Source organism: Anser brachyrhynchus (genome assembly GCF_964034855.1).
Source record: "Anser brachyrhynchus genome assembly, chromosome: 15".
NCBI classification, from domain to species: domain Eukaryota; kingdom Metazoa; phylum Chordata; class Aves; order Anseriformes; family Anatidae; genus Anser; species Anser brachyrhynchus.
Genome location: NC_137733.1, coordinates 10,258,029 through 10,281,888, shown reverse-complemented (window position 1 = coordinate 10,281,888; position 23,860 = coordinate 10,258,029). Strand labels below are relative to the sequence as shown.

Genomic DNA, 23,860 nt, shown 5'->3' with positions numbered 1-23,860 from the left:
CAACCAGCAGAGAGTGGTGGGGGTGGCTGTATCAGTTTCCTAGGCAATTCTAGGACTTGAGCCTCAAAAAGCATGAATCCAGTAGTAAATTCAATAATGTACTTACTTGGGTATGAGTCCATTCTGTTTGCTGACTCAGAACAGAAATGGTGTCGATCAGATGTAAATCCAGCTCTTCAATTTCATCTTCAGTGAATGCCAGAGCAATGCGCCCCAGAGAAACAATATGGTAACTCTTCCAGGCTGATAGCGACCCCCAAACCTTTAGAACAGATTCATTAATGTACAGCATCTGTTAGATCATTGTGAGTCTTCCTGTATGTAAACCATTTCCCAAAACTTTGGTTTTAAAAGTCCCAATACCTGATGTAGGCTTCTTTGCACACAAAATGCAGAGACCGGATATTGTGAAGGTTTTCAAGATTCTGCATTAACAATGGTTAGTTTATCTAAAATATCAATACCAATGTATTTAAAACTGGAAGCAGTAGAACTCAGTTTATCTGTGATATAGTTACAGTGACTGAGAAGCTGTTACAGACCAGCCCCAAGGAAATTTTGATTACAGGAAAAGATCTATCTGGATAAGGAATAACGAAAGGGCATCAAGAGCTGGATTTGCAGAGCCTGGAACTGTCAATAATATTTAGCCGATAGTCGATGGGCAGTATTTCTCAGGATGTGGCCAACTGCCTTTGCAAAAAAAAAAAAAAGTATGCTAGGTTCTGGATGAAGGGAGTAACTTGAACAAGACAGGTATAAGGAAAAAAAAAAGTTCCCTTTAAAGGTCTCAGATACTTCAGCAACGTTGCAATGTTAGTTGGTACAGGGAAGTTTTCTAGTATGATTGTGCCGCTAAGTTCATCTAGAGAAATAAATGTAAAAAGCCAGTCCTGGGCTAAGCTAACCATTCCATGGAAATACTTTTTCTATTTTCAGGATTGCCACGATCTAGCTTTTGTTCAAAAAGCTTGAAGGGTGAATGCTAGTGAGGACTCACTGAAGAAATCTCTCTGTACTTGCCTACTAAATAGTGTTTGCACCTTCAGATACATGTGGTGCTGTACAACCCACAAAGGGCCAGACCTCTGGAATAAAATAATTCTCACCCAGAGTTGCTGACTATGCGCTGTTCATACCAATATGCACATCTGAGACAGAGCAGCCCCAAGGCTGCTGAGGTGTTTCTTCTCAACTATGACACTTGGGTTAAAGATTTGCTTAAGAGAGGCTTTTGCTGGACCTGTACCTCCTGACTGAGTTTCCACTGGATCTTTTATGCTGGTTTTACAGTATCATAAAGAAACAGAACAGGGGCCTAAGCCTGGGAAATTTCAGTCTTTCCAAAGAAAAGAGACAGTAAAAAGCATTATCCTGATTTTAAAGCTCCTAATTCTCTAGCTTAAGAGGTACACGAAACACATACAGTTAAAAATGTTGTGTGTCTGTTTCCTGATCTAGGTCATAAAATACGGGTTTGAGCTGTTTCATAAATAGCATCATCTGACAGCGCTGCATGAAATCTCAGCCATAATGGTATAAATAACACAACACATTAAAACTGAACCACTCCTTTGTCCTCATTCACCTAGAGAATGCAAATCCATACATCTGTTACTATCACAGAGCCTGGAGACCTTCCACTTACAAGTGAGCTAAGCTGCTTACTTTCATTAAGACCCAATCTGATAACTATTTTTTTTGAACTAGTTTGGGACCACGAGTAGTATGTTGTTTATTTTGGAGTAAATAAATCAATTTAGGAGAAATTAAAGCTGGCTTAATCAAACATTTAATCAAAGATGCCCTTTAGTTAATAATATAACAGCATCTTATACATATAATGTCGAAGAGCTGCAGTTGTTTTGCCTGTACTATCTGATTTCTCATGCTCGGCGTTCAGCGTATATAGAAAGTCTGTCCTTGTCTAGCAGCAGTCTGTCTTACCACAGAGACCCAATATACAAAATTCAGTGCACTACAGATCTGTGTATCTTTCAGTATCTTTGAATTGAACATAGCTAGGCTTGGAGTATATTAACCTTGTAGACAATTTCTCTAGAGCAGATACCACTTCGTAAGCACACCATTATATTGCACTGCTGTAAAACACTTCAGTTTCCACCATCTCAGATAATAAACTAACATTCATCTCCTCGTTTTTTTTTTCCCTTTTTCCTACCCACATATCTCTGTGTTGACAGAGGAAGGCTGTCTCGGGACGGAAGCATTTGACACGGGGGGGCTGTTGTCCTACCCCAGCACGGCAGCAGAAACACAACTGCAGTCACTGTCAGCTTTCAGAAATCTGACCAGTGCTCTCTCCCTTCGAGCACCTGTAGTTCAGGAGTTTTAAAAGCTGAGCTGCACTTCTGAAAACTGCACTTTCGGCCTTATTTACCCAAAGGTCATGGTCAGATCCACTGCTCTGACTGCAACTCGTGATTACAAAGATACTGCCCAGGCCCACCTTGACCCTTGTCCCAGCCCTCAGATCTCCAAGCATCTGCACTGGTCCTACTGGCAGTCAACTGGACTTGTAGATGCTTCCTACCCTTGTTCTGTCAGAGCGAACCATACAAACAACTTTTTAAGGGTTGGATCATTTTGGTAGAATAGGATTCAGAAGTAGCTAGCCATGAAGAGATGGAGACAGAGAGCAGACAGCCTCCATCAAATGCTGGTGACATGCTGCTGAAGACAGCCTGGGCTCAGTAACCTCTTCACCTCTGGGTCTTCTGCAGCCAAAACAAATGGTTTCACTATACCCTAAGGCTTTTTCTGGCTGAATCAAAAGTCTGTTTGTGACAATACCAGGAAGCAGTACGAGGAGATCACCCCCAGGAGGGTGAATCACCAGTGCCAGGGATGGGGTGACGTGTGGCTTTCAGGAGCCCACAGCTGGACAAGGGGACACTGATGAGCACCCAGGCACCCTGCTGATGGTGGCCCCGGACACAGGGCACAGCGCTGGCATCACACAACCATGTCCTGCGCTCTGGCGAACACCATGGGCACAGGCATCAGGCCTGTGCCCAGGGTAGAGACCTGTTACTTACCCAGCTAAATATCCTCTTGGTCCATCTGGTTTTATGCCACCATAAACTACATTTAACATAGATGTAAACACTAACACTCTAAGCTGAATTCTCAGCAGGCCAACCAAATTCCCATAGGACAGCTTGCTGGTTTTTCATTTATAAAAGAAAAGCAAGAAGCAAGCAACCAAAAAGCGATGGGAAAGCAAAAGCACTCAAGTTTTTCAGCAGCCAATAGCTCAGAACAACTTGCCTGTTGACTCTAAAGCAAGACAATAGCTTTCTATCACCATCTCACATTATTTTTCCAATAAGCAATAGATATTCCTGCAGCAATAGTGACATTGCCATAACACAGTTATTTTAGAGCTGCATAGTTCAATAACAGCAAGTCAAATTATGGATTTAATTTTCTTTCACAGACAGTATAGTTACCTGCTTGGCTTTTTCCTTCAACACCATAAGCTGTGAGCTGTTAAAACCAGAGACAGTCCCAAGACGTTCCACGTTTTTGTCAAAAGTCCTTGCATCCATGCATTTCAGTTCCTGAACTGACCAATAGACATTTGCTTCTGCTAATTTAATAATTTCATCTGAAGAAGGGGCTCTGGTTCCAAGGCAATCTGGAAAAAAAAAGTGAAATACTAAGAGTTTTCCTCAAGGAGACTGCAAAAAGGAAATTTACCAATAGGAAAATTTAAGAGGCTGACAGACTGTGAATTAACTGCAGCCAATGTGATATTGATTAACTAATTATCTTACAATGAAATTATTTCTTTAAATATTTACATCATTGATGTAGTGGATACAAAAGCAGAATTTGCCTAATTAGCGAGAAATCAGGTACATTTTTTGTCGTCCAAAGGCAGTGCATGCTGGAAAAGAAAAGAGGAGTAGCTGTATTTCAGAACAGTTACATTATAGAATGCCGGGGAAAAAAAAAAAAAACACTAACATCTGAATGCGCACAGTGCTAAGAGCAACCAAGATGTTCCAAGTTTTTTCAAGTCCAGTTCTGTAAAGGAAGCAAAACCCAGGCAAGGGCTTAGCCTGCGGTCAAAGCAGTGCTCACTGGGGGCTACGCTGCAGTAGGAACGCAGGTCTCTGGAATAGCTTCAGTGGAAGCCTCCTTCCATGGCTAAGGCTGCTCACCCCTGCTCTCCCAGAAAAGCTGCAGCTGAATGAACTTCATGTTTAACCAGCACATATATGAACCCAGCTCAGTAAGAAAGTAACAACCACAAGGGGCCCCTTCATGCTAAAGTACTGTGACAGAGATGTATGGCTTGTAAGACTTGCCTGACATTTAAACAAGGTGAAGACAGAAACTGGATGTGTCAGAGGAGCACGGTGCTTGTTCTCCGTATCAAGCAGATTGTTAAAATGTCAAGAATGAGAGAGAGTGGCTCACTTAGAGCACAACTGTTTGGACAGACAACCTGCATTTAAAAATCTGATTTATGGGCAGGTTCTGGATCCATGCATGATCAAATGAGATATTTTCCAGTGTGAGAATTAACAAAACCTGATCTTTGCTGGTGTAATCTACATCTAATATTGATGGAAAGCAGAAACTGGAATCCTAATGTGCTCACTTACTTCTCTTTCTCCTGTCACTAATTTAGGAAAACCTTATCAAATAATGACCTAAACCAAACAATCTCTACATGTCTTTAGATATGGCCATTAGCAGTAAAAATCAAGAGTTTCACAGATGCTCTGTCTGAGCTAAGCTCCCACACATAAATAAAGTGAGGATGTACAAAGTAGATTTGTACTTTGAAAGGAGGCAGAGGAGGGATTTATTTGCATCAAAGGAAGCTGCAGTAGTGGGTAGAACACTGAAAAGATTGAATCTGTTGAGCAAACGAAAATGTTGTTCAGCTTGCAGTGTACCAGCTGATGTTCTGCTCTCCCTGTATGTGCTCTCCTGTGAAGCTGCATTGTTTCACTTTCCCATGCTGCAAAAAGGTCAGCTTTTCTCATGTAAATACTGGCATCCAGACACAATGCAGTTCCCTTCCCCAAGTCGTGAAAACCTATTATTTTTTGTTCATGGAAAAAAACATTGATTTTATTATTTGCAACATACCAGATACATTGGCACTATTACAGAGGGAAATACTAATTAGACTCCTGGCTTTACTTCCTGTATCTGATGCTATTTCATTCTTCCTTCTACTATATAATCATATTTAGTTTGATGAACATATTATATAGGTAATATATTATAACATCTCAGTGCTGTGAGGTAAGCAACTTGAATTCTTTTTCCACCACTGCCGCTCCATTCTGGTAGCATCTTGGACAGATGATTCCTCATATGCTCCAACTTGCCTTAAGCAAATGAGTTTTGCCCTCATATGCTCCTATCTGCCTTAAGCATCACCTGTGCTTTTTCCTTGGCGTAGGCATAGATGTAAGAACTGTCACTGTAATTATTACTTTTGTTACTATTCACTCACAACCAGACAGTAGGAAATGTTAATTATCAGGTTGGTAGCATGGAGAACCATCCATGTCATTCTAGAGCCACTTTCCTAGTAGTTAATTTTATAGTGATTTAGAAGTCAGAAATCTTCAATCCTTACTGAAACTACTGTGTGAGCTCTGAGGAGTTGATAAGATTATGTTTGGTAACAGAACTTCAATACCACACATGGACTATAGAATTTCTTGGACTAGAACAAACAATCCCTCCATTGCTCATCTTCCAGTCTTGCCCCCAGCTACGCCAGCACACCCTGAGTGAAGAGTGAGCAGCCTTGGAACCCTGTTATCCTTTGACAAAGATCATTAGTTCCACCGGCAAGTTCATATTGGTCTTGCAGTGCAAGTATGAGACAGCTCTGCAACTGCACTGGACATAAGTTTGATTAGAGGAGCCTTTGGGATTTGTGTGTTGTGATCCAGAGTTCTAAAAAATCGTCTGTGAGGACAAAAATGTGCTGAAACATCTGATGCTGAACCTTTAATCCTGTGGCCCATGCCTACACATTTCTTAATTAATTTCTTAACAGTTAATGATCTGGTGGTTTATTTGTTCAGGGAAGAGTGAATTTGATCCATTCAGCTTGACTCTGCTACTCTATCAGCTTGATCCTGCTTTTTTAGAGCATGAAAAATGTGTAATGACTTCTCTGCTCAACAGAGGTCATGGTTTTGTTCAGGCAATGCAAAATACAGCTCTGCAGAACACTTTCTATCTCCCTCTGTATATGAATACAACATTGTAAAGGACACCACAGTCATCATTCAGAATTGCTATTATACAAGTGGGAGGATTTCCACGCAGGCACAGGGCTAGGTGGGAGCTTGGACGTGCATTCTGTTGGACAGAACCGATGGGGAGGTTTTCGAAGGCATAAAGGTAGGCAGTACCAACCTCCCTGAAACTGTTGGCCTCTAAATTCTAAGCAGTGCATTCAAAAGCCTCCCCTACAGCATTGTCATTCTCCACAGCACAGAACAGCATGGCCTAAAAATTCTGCCTAGGTGAATTTAAGATAAGAGAAGGAACTGTTGTAATAGAATATAGAGTATGCATTTTCTACAAAGAAAATGATCCATTTGTCACTAGCGATTCTAGTAGACTGATTGCTAATTAAAATATATTTTAGATTATAATAAGCTTTGCCCATTTGGACAGACAAAACACGGTGCCACCACCGATGTCATATTTCAGAACAGCTGAGTCAACACACGATCATGTCTGGCAAAGGATTAACTATGTGTAAGCTTTTGGCACAATAGTAACTTGTCACCTCCACTGCTTCTTAATTCAAGGAAGCTTAATTTTGTTACAAAGGAAGCCAAAAAAAAAGCCAAAATAAACAGGAAACCGTAATACAAGTCATTAATCTTTTCCTTTGTGCACTCACAGCCATGCCAGGAGATGTTAACCATGCAATCATGTACTGAGATCAAGTTTTTCAGCAATTGGTCAGTGCATCAGACGGCCACAGGCAACAGAGTAAAGACTCATTGTTTTAGCTAGAAGATTGATCCTTGGTAAGTTACTTAATGCTGTAATTTTTACTGGCCTGCTCTTGGAATGCATTTAATGACTAAGTCAAAACGAAAAGCCAGTTTAAACTGCACCAGCAGAGCCCCAAATGCAAATTGGGCACTTTAACACCACACAGATACCAGGTGAAACACTCACCTGGTCTGACGAGAGGTGGTTCAATGTTGGCAGTGGCATTGGAGACGGATTCAAATACAGTTGATAGAAGCTCTTTGGCTGAAGAAATTGGCCTTACTGTCTTTGTTATTTGCAAAATGATATCCTGGAACTTTAAAAGGAAAGCAAAACAATGAGTAAGACATCTTTCCCCCTTTTAAAACAAATTGTTTTGGAGAGACACTCCTGCAGACCTCAGCAAAGTAGGGGTTAGTAACAGCTCAGCCTCCTTCCGAGTTGTGCAGATGTTTCACAAGAGAAAGAGAATAAACCAACTGCTTCTGAAAGGTTAGTGGTAGATCTTTAAGGAAAAGCAGTATTAGAAACAAAACAAATTCAGAGCAATTCTTCCTCTTGTATGTCCTCTCAGCTTCTGGCAACATCTGAGACTGCCTCCAGACCTTATTGTAGCAACGAGCTCCTCTGTTACATGATATACAGTATGGAAAATATTTTGTTTCAAATTTGTCAGATAAATATAAGAATTGAGGATATAGACCCAATTAAATTATGAGGAATATTTTTTACCTGTTCACCTTTTTTTCAGGCTTTTGTGATGTTTTGACCTTTCTCCTCCACCCTGCTAGACACCTCCCTTTCAGTTGAGAAGTCCCATGCTATTTGGGCAATTATATGCGTTATCTCCTGAGGAAAAATTGCTGACTGTGCTCACATATTTCTGCAGAATAATGAAACCTCATTCCAGTACAGTTTAACCCTATGCATAAAAAATTGTAAGATTATATGAACTAAAGAGGGCAAAGAAACTACAAAGTGCAATGCTGAGGATATCAGTTACTACTGTGTGTGCTACGTTGTACTTTGGGCAAAGGGCCACATATTCAGGTTACATAACTTAGACTGTGAAACCCAAATTCTAATATTCTCTCTTACAAAATTAAAAGTTAAAATAAAAACATACCTTTTCAGCAAGTACATTTAATTCTCCTTTTGACAACTGAGCTATGAATGGTCCAATATCTAATGTTGTTTCAGCTGTCCAGTTCTTCGGGGAGCTGAAGAAACATTTTGGAAAAGTATATTGACCCAGAATGTTTGGAATCAAAATTATACTAAAACTTAAGAGTTTTTATTATGCTGTATTATATAGAAGAGATAGCTGCTCCTATGCCAGTGTGATGAATCATACGTATTAACATCAGACTCTACTTTCTCATCTCTCTCTGACGTAGGGGGCATTAGTGGAATTCAATACATTCAGAGGAAGCCTTCAAACATTGCAGTCATGGAGCTTTGTTCTCTCTCTCACTCAATGTTCATAGCATTCTTAGCATGACAGTGTTCAAGCGAGGAGAAACAGACCTTTAAAAAAAAATCCCATTTTCTCTCAGATTCATGCTGCAATAGTATCCTGCTAAATGGCATCAAAAGAGAAGCAGAAACCTCACAGCCAAACCTGAAACCATCTTTTTTCCAAATACCTTATCCTAAGGATCAACTTGGTTAATACTCAGGTAAGCAATATTTACCGGTACTTGCTTAAAAATTTGAACAAACAAACAAGCCTATTCCAATATTAAACTATGTGCAGTTTTACACAGGCTGGTTTTCATTGCTGTTGGGCAACTGCAGCTTTCTCTGATGCCAACAGGAGCTGTGGGTGCTCATCATTTCTGAAAAACAGGCCCGCGCACACCTCACAAGAGTGGACAGTTTCCCCCTGGTTCTGAAAAGATCAAATTCACTAAGCAATTCAGGAAAGTAACTCAAACTTCTTGAAACTAAGGGACGGGAACATGAAACATAGGTGATGAAATAGAAAACTTAAATACCTATCTTATTGGCTCCATATTTTTTACTCTCAGTGCTATTTTCTTCATCTGTAATATCAAGAGTACTGAAAGGCAGCTCTAACACCTTGGAGAGCCACATCTAATGACACCTAAGCCATTTCTGTAGTAGAGATTTTTTCTATGATAGGTACCATACGTCCTGAAATAACATGTTAAATTATTTGTACGAATAGGAAGGAAACTCTGCTCTGAATGGTGCTGAGAGTTTCAAAATATATGTTGCTTAGCACTATGCCTATTTGGGCTGTGAGACACAAATCTGACAAACCCACTCAGGAGTTGATTTAAGACGCAAATCTGACACGTTTGCCAACCCACTCGGGAGTTGATTAAGAGAGCACTTGGATAAATAAATTTCATCCTGCAAGTCCCTGCAGAAGGTGGTAGTCCAACCAGTCTGTTACTAGTGTGTGTTCTCATAGAAAACTTTGTGGAGTTTGTTGCCCCATTATGAGGGCACTGGACTAGACAAGTATTTTCTTAATAATAAAATGAAGTATTATTTAGCACAGCGAACCATGATTCATTCAGATTTATGCAGGGATGGTTTCCAGTGGAAAATATATCTACTCCATTACCAGAAAAAGCTGACAACTAGGAGGAACCTGAATGAGCAACTAAAATGACTAGAAGCACCGAGTGACAGACTTTGGGACTGAAGGCATGGTCAGAAACTGTGTGTTCAGTCTCTGTCTTCAAATGCAAGATATCTCTAAGAGAAAATGTAAGAGACAAATGGTATATCCTTGCCAGAGGACAACTTTGCTTTTTGCATGACTGATACAGCAGCGTGGTTCAAACCAGCCTCCTAATCTGAGTCATTAATGACATCCAACGTGCTTTCCGCTCTGTTGCTTCACTTGGTTGAACTTTATATCCCTCTGCTTCCTGCTCTGGCTCTCTCCCTTTGCCACAGGTTGTCTTTATTTCTCTTCTCACACCAGTGCATTGAGCGTGAGAATTCTTTGCATTCCTGTGCCATGCATTGCCAGTAACGCTCTTGCTCTTGCCATGCCAGATTCTCTTTGCCTGCCCCTCCCTCAACTGTTACGCTTTCTCTCCTTTTTCTCTGGGACTTAACTCATTCAGAGTGTCCCTGGGGCTGTAGTTTGTTCCACAGTTATCACATTACACACCAGAACAGAAATGTCATTCTAGTGAGCAAAGAACACTGCCTTAATACCTTGCATGCCTTAACCATCAGCAGAAGCAGGGCGGTATACCTAATACCTTACCCATATAACTCAAGGAGTTTGTATTTAATTTCAGTCTTCTGCTCATGGCTGAGCTGTTGGCAGAGTTTGAATTGATGAAGGGCTGCTGCCATTGCCTTCAGGGACATTCTGTCATGTAGAAAGGTTGGAGGTAAGTGGCAGATTAGATTTCCGAGTAGGTCAACATCATATTCATCAGCAATGGAACCATTCTGAAACAAGAAGCATTTACCTTGTTGGTAGAGCTAATCTTGGCTCTTGCCCTGTATCACTCAGCTGCATCAAAACACATTTAAAGCTTTGTGATCCTCTAAGGAACAAAGACACAACAGTTTGCACTGGCAACTTAATCTATAGTTTCTGTTGAAGCCACTTTATACTTCTTGCTCTTACCAACAAAACTGGTGATATTTAATAAGCACTTGATATTTAATAAGCATTCTTTGTTTATTTCATATTGAACTACACTTAAAAAATAATTAAAACCAGATCTCCTGCCACAATCTCCAGGCAACCACCCAACAAGCGCAGCAGCAGCGCAGTTCTGCTAGCTAGGAGAGTCCTCACATGGCCCTGTGTGGCAAAGGGGCCACAAGCTCTTGCTATCACAAAGCTTCACTCTGTGGGATTTTTCTAGCCAAAAACACAAGGGATTATAGGGCTGGTTTTTACGTACAAGGACATGAATAATCACAGCTACATCAAGAACTAATTTTCCCTAAAAACTGGTGACTGCTGCAGCTCTTTGGTGGCAGAAGCCACAAAATATGCCAGGTACACAAACACAGAGCCGAAAACATCAACCCAAGACACAGGCTCTACCTACAGAAGAACACGAGCATCTGCATGCAGATTGGAGAGTAGAAGCAGGCAGTATGACTTTGTGATGCACCACATGACAACAAAGGGAGACAAAGCTATTCAGCCACTCTCACTGAGTTTGGAACGGTCAGTGGCTAATTACAGATGACTTCTGTGCAGCTTCCCCTCTACCACTGGCCCCCCTAACCAGGCCTACCAAGCACTCCTGCACTTTCTGCAGGACAGCGTCTTTTTTGTGAAGGCTTGGATTCAAGAGGTCCACCTCAGTCTTCCCAAGGCTTTCAATGAAAGGGACACACAGAGGGCCCGAAACATACTCCAGGTACTCAACCCTGCCAAAATAATTGAAATGGTCTCAGAATGCAAACCTGACTCTCAGATGCCCAAAACCACACCCATAAAATCTGTGGAGACTGAAAAAATTCAGAGGCAAGCCTGAATTTGAAAAATGATAAACTAGGCAGGCCAGAAAAGTTGCAATTAATCCCAAACATATTTTAAATTAAATTAATTCCTTTTTAAACAGAACCATTTTATTTTCTCATTTTTGATCATTTTTTTCTTAAATTAGTTAAAAACATTCTGGCAAAATAATAGTTCTCATGCCATTTTATCTCTTTCAGCAGGTATGAAAAAAGAAAGAAAGAAAAAGGAGAATTCACATGTGAGGAGTTACAGCTCAGCAGTTCCTATCAAGGTATGATCGTTAATTGTTTTCTGAGGAAGAAAAGCTGTTACTGAATATTACTTGACTACTTATATCATGCAAAATTTTGCTAACTAACAAAAAATATTTCTGAACACATTGAAATGTTTTTAACAACACAGAGCAGTACTCTTGGGCAGCAATGTGATGGCTTTATCTTACATCCCCGCTTTCAAAAAAAAAACACCATAAAAAAAAGGTAAGTGGAACTAAGTGGCATATTAAAAAAAAAAAAAAAATCAAGCAACCCGCCCCCCCCCCCCAAAAAAAAGAGTATCACAATATAGGAAAAAAACAACAAAAATGCAAAGAAAAAAAATCCAGCGTAAACTACATTTAAGCTAGTTTTGTGATTCTCAACAAGACACTCATGACAGCCTACTCAATTATCCCCTTTATTTCAGCAGGCATCAGAAACAGCGTAAACTGTTTTACAGCACAAACAACATTACAGACTTTTCCATTGCTGCTGTATCACTGTGCTGTGATTCAGTCTGCACAGAGCATGCTTCAAAGGAGTCTGATTTCAAGGATGCAAAGGAATTCACAACTGGGACAAAAATAGGGTATACTAAAAGACACCGGGTGTTACCAGCTTTCACTTGACGTAGACTTTGGCTGCAGTCAGCAAACACTTTTTATGTTATCTTTTACCTGAATTACTGGCTTTCCCAGGGCTGAAGAGGTTATTAAAAAAGTGCTCACAAGGACTACTCCGAATGTTCTACTATGGATGTGCTAACTTAAGATACAGTAAAATGTAACTTACGGCAGTACCAGCAAGAGGAAGGGAGGAATGGATGCACTGGAGGATTTCCAAAATTTCCAAGCCAAACAATTAACCTAAAAGTAACAAAAAATTAAGATCTTAAGTATTTGTTATTTTTGAGGAAGAACTGAAATATGGCTTGTAAATTAGCATATAGAAGACTGTGCATGTTATCTTCAGAGAGAATATTTTTCTTTTTACAGAGGATTTTAATTTTTCCAGACATCAGAGATAAAACACCCTATATTTGGGTGCATAGGAGTGTTTGTATCTTTCCAGAAGTTATATATATATTTCCAGACAGATTATTCATGGATTAGCAAGTTGGAATGACTGTAGAAACTTCTTGCAATTCCTAAGTGAAAAATGAAATTGCTTTTTTTGGTCTTACCTGATACGGAGAAAGCAGATGAAGGTTCTTTTCAAAGAATTTAAAATGGCTTAAAAAAAAATCTGTGCCCATACTTTCAATCAACTGGCAAGTCACTCCTTTCACAAGCTGTCCTGTGCTGATAGGGAAAGCAAAGTTCAAATTTTTCAGTATTTTTAGCAGAATTCAGTCCTTACTCCCCACAACAATGTCCTAAGATTTAGTTTCTACAACCACCTCCCTTCTCTTTCTTGTAATCTAAAGGCTGTCAAAAGAAAACAACAACAAAACAATACCTCTGCAGTGCAGTGATTTGGATTTGGAGACCCTTTTTAAGGAAGAAGCTGTTATCTTGTGGTACCAAGGAATGAATAAACAAAACAGTACAAAATAACTACATAGTGTTTACCTCAAAGTTGTTTTGATCACAGATCTAGACTTAAACCCCTTTCCAAAGACAGACTATCATCCATACCTTAGGAGGTCAACAGGAGAGCTCTTCTTAGACAATAACTCATACAGATATAAAGCCTGAAATAAAAACCACCACACAAAGTTAAACTGCGCTAATGCAGTTGAAAGATACAATAACTACTGCAAGGTTTTTGTTTGCTTAATGCTCTTATGTACCCTAAAGGCATTTCTGGGGTCCAGCCTGGCCAACAACAAAGTTTTGCAGGCATCCAGTGGTGAACCTGTTCTTCATAAGATATCAGTGACAGGCACTGCAGGATGACGTTAAACATGTTTGTGGAACATGACCACAGAATAAAATTTAAGTTTAAAGGGACCTCTGGAGGTCATCTGGTCCTTCTCTGGAAAAGCCAAAGGACTGCTCGTACATGCAAGTATCTAGTATACACAGTACCAGAAAGAGAATTTATGGCAGAAACTTTAAGATATTTGAACTCAGAACATTAATGTTTTCCTTTCCACTATATTGACTTAGAATCCTGTCAGGCTCTAAGTGACCACTAGTTGCTTACATGAAAACATACTTGCGGCACTTTCTTCCTTTTGCCTACGTTCCTTTAACACCTATTACAACACTTTTCCTATTCTCCCATCATACTAAATCGCAGTGGAATGGAAAGCTCACAATGTTTTTTACCTGGCTTCTTCTTAGTTCTTTTTCTTTCATCACTGAAGAATTATATCCAGTCCCTTTCCATAAATCAGGAAGAGATATTTCTCTAAAGAAAGCCCCTTGTATATCTGTGACTGGTGAAGAAAAATCTCTAGATGAAGCTATCTAAAAAGCGGAAGAGACAAACACATGACATTTCAGAACTTATGCTTAGAATTACAGGATCTGACTTTCTATTCTGTATAATATTTCTCTAGAGAGGATAAAAGAAAAACTTGTCAGTTTTAAAAAAAAAGCCATAGACTAAGCTAGAGAGAGCCTTCAAAACAGCCTTCTTTTCCAGAAAAAAAAACAACACTAGAAATATTAACCATTGAGTTAAACCCACATCTCAGTGATAACATTTTAAATCATGCTCTGAATATTATGCTTTATTATGCTTTTGCACAAAGAGAACCTTCTACACAGGTACCTTCCTGAGGATCCCTTGTTGTTGTGCAGGTGATAAGTCTGGCGAGTATTGGGACGTTGTGCCTCGAATGACCTGAGAAAGCTCCTTTGGGTTCATCCTGTAGAATGACTGAGTGCTAATACCAGTTACCAATGCACCCATTTGACTAACATTATAAAATAAAACCTGCAGACATAACAGAGAAAACAAAGTTATCTGGGTTGTGTACAGCAGACACATTAAAAGTGAAAGTTAATAAATCAAAACTACTTTTCTTGAATATTTAATGCCTTTCTTGCCTAGGGATGTACTTTCCTCTGATATTTTTCAATCCAGACAAGACTGTCCAGGGAACAAATACAACCATTTTCCAGAGGCTCCTTTATTTTGAAACAGAGAAGCCTGATTCCTTCCATTACGATATATTTTAATATATAGTCCAATATATAGTCTTTGATCATGCAAGTTCTGCTGCATGTGGCAGCAATACAAACAAAATAATATATACAACTGCCAAACGCAAATAGGCATTCTCCATGTCACTGGAAAATTACTTTAGGCTACAGTTTTGAATGTTTTTATTTAATTTAAACAAAAATTTCTAACCACTAACAGTACTACAAAAAGTGTCATACTGATACTAAACTTTTCAACATCTACAATTATTGTTGAGAAAAAAGACATTTCACTATTACAAAAGAGAAGACAGGAAAGCTATATCAAAGGTACCTTTTCATAAGAGAGGTATTTACTGGATAAAATCATAACTTGGCTTTTTGCCCATCCAGAGACTTGGTTTAGTGTTGCAATAGCATTATGAACCGCCTCAGGTGACAAAGATTCCAGCTGACCTGAAGTCAGTCCAACCACAGCGTCTGACAGCGATCCAAGGATATCATTCAAAGTCTGGTTCTGCATAGCAATATTCAAGAGCTGAGATTTGAGCTAAAGCAAACAAACAAACAAAAAAAAAAAAACAGATGGGAAACAAAAGTCTGCCAAGAACAAATTTCTAATTATCACCCAAAACTTTAACTGGAGTTTTTGGAATAGAAATTGGCAAGCATTTAGTGACCACACAGTTCATAAAAATCCAAAAGTAGAACCACAGTTGTCAAAAGAAATACGGAAGAAACAGAACAAGAAAAGAATGAGCACTGTGGAAAAAAAAAAAAGATAGGCTTTTATTCTTTGCATCATACACTCAAGAACTATTTCCTTTATTTCTTAGATCCCAGTAATTTTTCCACTCTTTTTTTTTTTTTTCCTCAATTCAAGAAGTCCCTCCCTCCTTTGTTTTCAGGAATAGGAAAAACGCACGAGCACGGTACCCACCTTCTGAACCTCGGCCTGGAAACCTCTCAATTGATTGCATTTAATCATTTGATGAAGCAAAGCCCGGGCCACAGAGGCATCCATCTGTTCCATGTCATCATAAAAGCAAACCAACAAACCTAACCTATATGGAAGAAATACATTAGCTAGCTTCTGAGATAAAAGCTGTCACTCTCAGGAATGTGAAATATGGTATACCCCACTTGTGCACCAAACCTAAGTCATTTGTTTGTCACCAACGCTTTAAGAAGCGATCTTTAAAACTCTACATGGCCTGAAATGTGGATATGAGAGACTTGCACTATTCTCTGTAGTTAGCTAAACTCTACTCATATTTGTGCTGTCAAAAATTTAAGTTCCCCCGTTCCATTTGTCCATTCCTGGATTTTCCCAGTTACTAGACTCCACTGCCCTTGGCAGAATTGGCAGTATAATCTCCACTTTGAAAAGGATGGAGGGCTATTAAGAAGTCCCAAAGTAGCTTGCTGAGTTTTTATCTGGATTGAATGTACACTTTGAACTCTACTTCAAATCCTGCTTGGATTTCACAAGTAACACAACTCATTCATGTGGTGGCACAGCAGTTAGAGCATTGCATAGCCTCTCTGTTGTCTCAGGTTTAAAGGAAGCCTACTGTACTTCTCACCAAACATATTTCTTTATCCCTACGACAGGCCCTTGGATGGATTCAACGTGCTGTGGTTCATCACCTCAGTTGTGCCAGAACAGTAAGGCTGTGTTGTGAACCAGATGAGGAGCTCATTTGTCTCCACACTCTCTAACATTTCTTGGCATTTTCATTAACCTCTGTAAAGTGCAACCATGGCTGTAGTTAGTGGGCACATATCCTCACACCACCAAGGGCTAGCACCTGCTGTACACGGCCTCCTGACTTGTGCCTTGGGAATATTTGTTGCCATTACCTGCAGGCCTGCATGGATGGAGGCCTGAATTGTGCATCGCTCTCTCTGGATTTGAAACTTTAAAGCAGTGGTGATGAATTAGTTTATAGGAAGCCTGAATCAGTCCCATGTCGCTGAAAACTCCTAGCCTTTTCTTTCATAACTTATACAGGACAAGAACTTGCAAAGATATGGGCAAAGCACAGCTCACATGCTGCAGTCTGTGTTTTTTCCAATTCAAGGATGCGGGTGTAGGCAGAGTTCAAATGTCCACACCCAGATGTAAACTAGATCAACAGTGGACAATGCTGCGGCCGCAAAGTTCATAAAAACAAAAAAAATCTGCTGCATACAAAGTCTCAGCTTTTAGTTCCCCATGTCCCTCAACAACAACCAGCCTAGTGATGTAACAACCTACTGCTTCTGCAGCCCATCTGAATTCATGGGACATCATCAAACTAACATATAAATCAAAGAAACATTATAACTGCACTTTTATAACAAATAATTACCTTCTGATGCATTATTGCATAACCACCAAGAGCTCTTTGTCTCCTTTGGGATTGGCAGTAATGAATAACGCTACTTCTTAAAAGTAAAAGTGCATTTAAATCATCAGTATGGTTAAAATGAGTAACATAAAATAAGTGTGTTGGGAAAATGGAATATATTAAGGATTATGGAACATGATATTCCTCTCATTGGTGACAATCTGGCACCTCTCATGAGTGATAAAATCACTTTAAAAATTTCTGACATGAAATCTAGACAGTGGGCATAATTCTTTTGTCGCTTACATCCCTGACAATCAACAACACTTCATGGAAGTCAATGAGTTACACTGCAATAAAGACAGGAGCTCTGAAGTCATAAAGCATATTCTCCATTATTTTAAACCTCTAAGGTATCCCCCAAGGAGACTACAAATAACTCCAGAAAGTGGTGTCTTGGGACTAAATACATCCACTTATATGACAGCGCAAATGTAAATGCATAGCACTCTCCTGCATGTAGCTCATGCTCACTGCGTATTTATGAATAAAAGCTAGCTTTTTTTTTTTTTGTTATTTTTAAAATAAATTCAAAAAAAAAGTGCTTATTTGAGAGCCCTAAAAGTGCAGTTTCCTGCTTGCACACACAAAAGTCACAAGCATCTAACCACGGCTCTTCTCTGCTCAGTAGGACCACTTGTAAAGAGGACAAGGATGAGCAACCCCTCTGGTGACACCATCAAGTGGACACCACCTGCAGCCCTGGCTGGTGTGAGCTACAATTTCCTCCTTAAATCCTAACTGTAACACAATTTCCACAAAATATCTGCTGTGATTTGAACACCCAAGGCAGCTTGTGTCCTGTCATCCCAATTTATTTTATTGCTGTACCATACGACAACAGTTTTGACTGAGTCCCCCAGACACTGCTGTGGTCCTCTTATTGATACTACAGACAACTCCTCGCTGCAGAGCTGGAAACAAAACATCAGCTAATTAGGCACATGTCCAAAATTCATAAAATAGCAGTTCTTCACTGTTGCTAACCCGGGTTGGATTTCAGCCTAGATTTTTCTGCTAGAAGGAAAAAGCTATGCCACATCAACAAACTCATCAGCTATTTACTGCATATACTCTTCTCTTTTCTTCTTACTTATTCTCTCCATACACAGCCAGAAAAAAAAAATATCAGTCTTGCCTGTAGATAGTTGAAGTGTTTCTCATATCAAATCCTGATGAGTTTATTCTTTCCAGGAAAGCTTGTGCAAGCTCTGGTGTGATATCATACACTGTGTCCAACTGCTTCGTTGCATTGTCATAGCTAATGAATAGTCTTATCTGATCAATGCAAACAAAATCATGCATGAGGATTAGGAAGTGATTGCATCTAATAAAATGTTTGACACTATAAATTAATTGACTCCATTTATGTTATACAGAAAGGAAGAAGATAGATTTGGATAACACTGTTTTTGAAGGCAACACTGAATGAATGATTCTCTGTTGAACTGTCAAATATCACTGGTCCCCCATCTTTCTTTCGGTACAAGTCACAGAAGCCCAATGCAGATAAATACTTACATATCAATGATAGTCCTTTTGAATTACAAAATAGAGGAATATTTGTTTGACAATGGATTTGAATTCATTTTGTATTTATTTTAAAAATTATATTTAAGAAATTAAAGTATCTAAAATTCTTTTTCATGTTTAAGTTTACATTTGTGTTTATACTGTTTGTAGCTGACATCACTGGACAAAGATAGATCCAACCATATTTTTTTTACTTACTTCATTGAGACTAATTTTCAGAATTTCTTCTAAAGGCAGATGGACCATGTATCGTCCCAAAATCCATAAATTTTCTGCGCTGACCCATGAAGCTGATTCACTGAACTCTGTTTTGTACAAATAAATACTCACTAAAACGTTTGGAAACTCATCACTTTTTCAAATATGTTGTACCCAGTATTTTATTATTGGTAAAAGAAAAAAATAAATCTGCAAATCAGAAAAATGCTTAGCAGAGAGTCAGGTTCCTTCCATTAGCTGGTTTTTAGCACCACATTTTTATGAAATCTTTTTTTTTTTTTAATGGAAACAAAATAGCATTGCAAATGTTTCTAATTTTCTCATATGAAAATGATCAATGTTTTATGCTGTTGAAACAGAAGTGGATAAAGTATGGGACTGGAAAAATTACACCAATAGCATTAAGTATGGAGCAGCATTTTTTAAACTTGGTTTTCCTAATCAAATATATTATTGAAGAACATCAGGAAGGCATGATACTTTTTAACACTTGATATATATTATTAGTGATGATACCACTTATTTCAGCAATATGCAATAGCGATAACAGAGAAAATAAAAAATCATTCATATACTTATACGGAAAAAGTTTGGGAAAAATAACACTTAACAGTTAAGAAATGTGATTCATTTAGTAACATTCTCTCAAAGTATTTTAAATGAAAACAGGATTCCTACGAATAAAGCATTTACAGACTAGCTGGGTACTCCGAGCTTCAAAGACAGTGTTTTCTCCAAAGTCTCTTAACCTGGATGCTCAACACGGTACCTTATCTTCACTATATCTGCACTGCTTTGCATGTGAAAGAACAAGCAGGACTAAGAAAGGCGTGGCAATTCTCAGTCCCTCCTGAGCTGAGTGATCTTTTACTGCCTTCAGGCATGAACCATGATGTCTGATGCTGTGGGATTTTCACAGGACTACTGAGTACCACGAGATAAGTCCTGCATCTCTGCTTAGCACACGATAGCACGCATCATCACAGAGTTGTGAACTTCCTCTCCACAACTTTATGCTTTACACTGATATTTTGAAATAGCCATGCTCCCAGAAGCCAGATTTTGCTCCACTGAAACAAGTGGGAATTTTGAATTTGATTTCCAGAGGAATAGGAAGAATATAAACTGGGATGTTAGCTGAAACTCAAGTGCTGGCTTTGACACTTTAGTGGCACCGCATTACAACCCTCTCATGGAACACCCCCAGCACTGTCACAGCTGTAGCGTATCTAATTAAGACACATTAGCCAGGCTAACAGAGGTAGGAAAATGTGTAAAATTGGATTGAATCCACTTCGGTTTTATCTTTGTCCCTTTTCTGAGCAAGTCGGTGCCATGTACAGTAGAACTTTTGCAACTTCCCACATATATATATATATATATCTACACACATACATATACATTAATCTGTGCATTGGCTAATGTGTTCCCAGCCAGACCCACTCTAGTCTGAGTAGGAGTTCAGAAGTGAGCAGCACACCTGTGCAGAATGCCTGATGACTGTACCCTATTTAAGTCTTAGAAAAAGGAACTTGGGAACAGAAACTTGGTGCATAGCTCTGTGCAAAAGAGGTGAAGAACAAGTGTCTTTGGAGAGCTATTTGCTGTGAATAATATATTACGTTTATTGCATTCTGCAACAAAGGTATTCAAGACAGCTACTCTTAAACAGTCCTATGCTAAATTTGGGAACCAATGCAACATAATGGACAGGCCTTTTGTTGACTGTTTTTCTCTTATGATAAGCAAGAAAACACTTTGTACATAACATACCGCTCATGTTATAGGATTTTTGTAGAATCTCCCTCATCCAGCCATACAGAGCTTTCTGTGTATTTGCTGAGGTTTTGTCATAGAGGTCCTTGAATACTGTTGACCTAAGTGATACAATGGCATATTAATTCACTAAACAGTAAACTTTTAAAATAAAAAGAACACATGGTCAAATGTTTTTAGAAACAGCAAGATAAAAGCAGAAAGCTATAGCTGACAAAACAGAGACCAAATAGTAACCTCTTTACAGTCAGCAAATGCTACATAGTACTAATTGTGATGACTGGAAAAATAAACTGCTTACAAGTTTCTGAAAGCATCCTCCTGCAGAACTTTTGGGAGGCTCCCAATGACATCAGGTTGGAGATAGTTTACTGCTGACACACGCAAAACCTGGCTTAGGATATCCACACAGTCCATAGCCCTTAGGGCCAGAAAGCATTTCTCCAGCGTTATAAGAAACAAGGTCCTGTTCACTCCTGGGCTTTGGAAAATTCTCTCTCTAGTGTTTTTCCAATTAAGAACAACATTTCCCACTTCCTGCAAGCAACACAAGGTTAAAATAACGTCTCTTTGATTCAATATATTTTTCATTTTGAAAGCTGACAAAGTACTCTACAAACAATATAGTGCTATTCTCACAAAAAATAGCTGCAAAATGCTGCTGGGTTGCATTGGTTCAGATAATTTCTGTCTGGTGTTGGCCAGAGACCAGCTTGAATCTTTTGACAAAATCAAAATGAAGAAGCAGCCAAATGACCGAAGTTACAGCACACACTCTCATGAAAGAGTAAGTTATTGGAAAAATGAAAGGATACTAGAATAGTATGGATATTTTTTCATATACAATTTAGTATGTAGGCATCTCTAGAACAGATCTTTTCCCATGCAGTATTTCTTGCAGCTGTTACTACAAACAGTCCCTCCAAGAGATCAGGCGCATCAAGAAACAAGCCCAGGTAATAAAGCCAACCTGGCTGAGGATGAATCACTTTTTTTTTTTTTCCTCTCTCTCACACACTGGTATGTCTAGGACAGCATGGTCAGAGCTGATAGTCCAAGGTCTGGTGACTTGTCACTGATATTATTGGTCTTGGAAGAACAGGGTGCACCATTTGAGAAGACAAAATTCACAGCGTACTGACAGGGCTCACGCTCTGCCGCTCTGGCTCCCATCCGTGTGCTCAGGCAGCAAGAGCTGTGCCGCCACTGCTTGAGTAGTGGAGCATCCAGCCCTTGTCCTGGGCAGTCACCTCACACATCCGGAGAAATGCTCTGCCTTTGTCCCACGTTAGTCTGCAGCCCTGCAGTGACACCCACGCTGGAGGCCCACAGGGAGGATGCCAGGTGCTGTCACCTGCAAGGCCACCATCCCACCCCAGGGGTGGCAAACCCCTCTGCAGGCCGCCTCTCTGGGGGGCACTCACTCAAAGCCAGTGAGTTGTTTAAGATGGGTCACCCACAGAACACACCATAATGGCAAGCAAAACGTGTTGTGCTGCTTCCCCTCCAAACTGCCTCATGATTTGCTTGTATGGTGCTATAACAAGATAACTAATTTCACCTTCTTTTGCCGTCTTGCCTCTCTTTCTAGCCAGCGTAGAGAAGCAGACACACCCGGAGAACAACCAGTCCTACCCTCCCAGTAGTATCTGTGCAGGAAGGTAGGTCATTCTCTGGGGATGCACCTTTCTCCAGTGGGTTCAGAGAAAATCCACGCTTGGATTTGGCACCAAACTTTTAGACGCTGACCTAAGGAAAGGGGCTCCTGCAATCTGCTCCAATCCAGCTAAGTAACAGCACAATATACACACTGAGACCCCCCGGTCTGGCCCCTTCCCCTTTATCTAAACCTTTGACAGCAGCTTTTGTTTCTCACGCAGTGACTTACAAGACGGTCCTTTCTGCTGTTGAAGAGGTACTTCATTGCAGTCTGGAACTGCTGCTGATCAAGCTGCTGAAACACGGACAGCAGCTGCCTAGGCTGGTATAAAAGGTTCTGCAAGTAACTTTGTATGGACATCTGAAGTGTAAAAAAATATGCACAATAAACATAAAGCTCACAGTATTCTACTAGGGGCATCTTTTAATCCCTGAAAATCTCCACTGAAGGAGGGATAAATGCTTAGCTTTCTGTATCCTCCACGTTGTCAATGACTGGAGTAACCACCCTCAACACAAAATGTAAACACAAAATTGTATCTCAATGCAATGCTGAAAAGAGAAACATTTTTAAAGGCTATTCCTGGTGTCATTATGAAGTCCTCTGCAGTGAGCCATTTAACAAAAATGTCTGTTTCTCCCTCCATAAAAACAAGGGTAATAATGCTTTTCTGCAAATGAACCTTTTAAAGATCTCAGAACATGTGGTAATGTGTGCATATTATTACTACTTAAAAAAAGGAAGGAAATGTGCAATTAAATGGGAGGCAAAGCCTGTACCAGGTCATAAGGCAAGAATCTCCCCTCTCACATCAAACTGCATTACCAGCTAACAACCTTGTGCTGGTTTTAAAACTCTAAGGGGAATTATAGCATAGGAACAGAAAACACTGTAAGGCTCATTAGCACCAGACTGGAGAAAATCTCTTCTAATTCCCACCAGAATTATTTCAGAATTGGTTAGGAATTTGAGTCAACGCTGTCGTTTGTTGTCTTGGCATTGCCACCACCACATATTAACATAGGACCCTGTTTGGCTGGAGAGCTCAGGGCTGATAACAGCCTTAAAGTGACTATAAAATTCATCTATGTAAGTGAATTTTAAAGACATCAAGAGATGAAGAGGTAGTGTCAGTCTCGTGCAGGTTTGGAAGAGCAGTGGCAGTGAAACAGGACTTGGGAGTGGATTTGCGTGCTACAGAACTGCAGGGCTGTGGGCTTTGGGTATGAAGCCCAAGGTTGCACATTTGACATTTTCCTTTTTCGGAGTGTGTGCGTGCAGGGAGGAGAAAGAGCTCCACGTCCGGGCTAGCAGGCTATAGGTCCACTTAAACTGGTGAGGCTGGGGGATTTGGCTCCTAACCAATCATCATGACACAGGATAAACAACTTTTTCCTACCTCACTGACAACTTACAGAAAACAGAGCTCA

At 39.8% G+C, this 23,860-nt stretch overlaps 1 protein-coding gene across 1 annotated transcript in view; it reads right to left on the bottom strand.

Moving 5' to 3' along the window:
* Positions 1-23,860, bottom strand: part of OTOA (otoancorin) — a gene marked incomplete at its 3' end in the record, with an annotated part of 36,042 nt that overhangs the window by 5,198 nt on the left and 6,984 nt on the right. Inside the window, 18 exon segments of the mRNA XM_080556245.1 lie at positions 107-262; positions 3,474-3,661; positions 7,204-7,333; positions 8,144-8,237; positions 10,271-10,461; positions 11,268-11,403; positions 12,547-12,620; positions 12,938-13,055; positions 13,392-13,447; positions 14,028-14,168; positions 14,476-14,640; positions 15,184-15,399; positions 15,790-15,913; positions 18,381-18,520; positions 18,974-19,080; positions 20,768-20,871; positions 21,072-21,307; positions 22,659-22,790. Of these exon segments, the coding sequence (XP_080412371.1) occupies positions 107-262; positions 3,474-3,661; positions 7,204-7,333; positions 8,144-8,237; positions 10,271-10,461; positions 11,268-11,403; positions 12,547-12,620; positions 12,938-13,055; positions 13,392-13,447; positions 14,028-14,168; positions 14,476-14,640; positions 15,184-15,399; positions 15,790-15,913; positions 18,381-18,520; positions 18,974-19,080; positions 20,768-20,871; positions 21,072-21,307; positions 22,659-22,790 (2,508 nt within the window).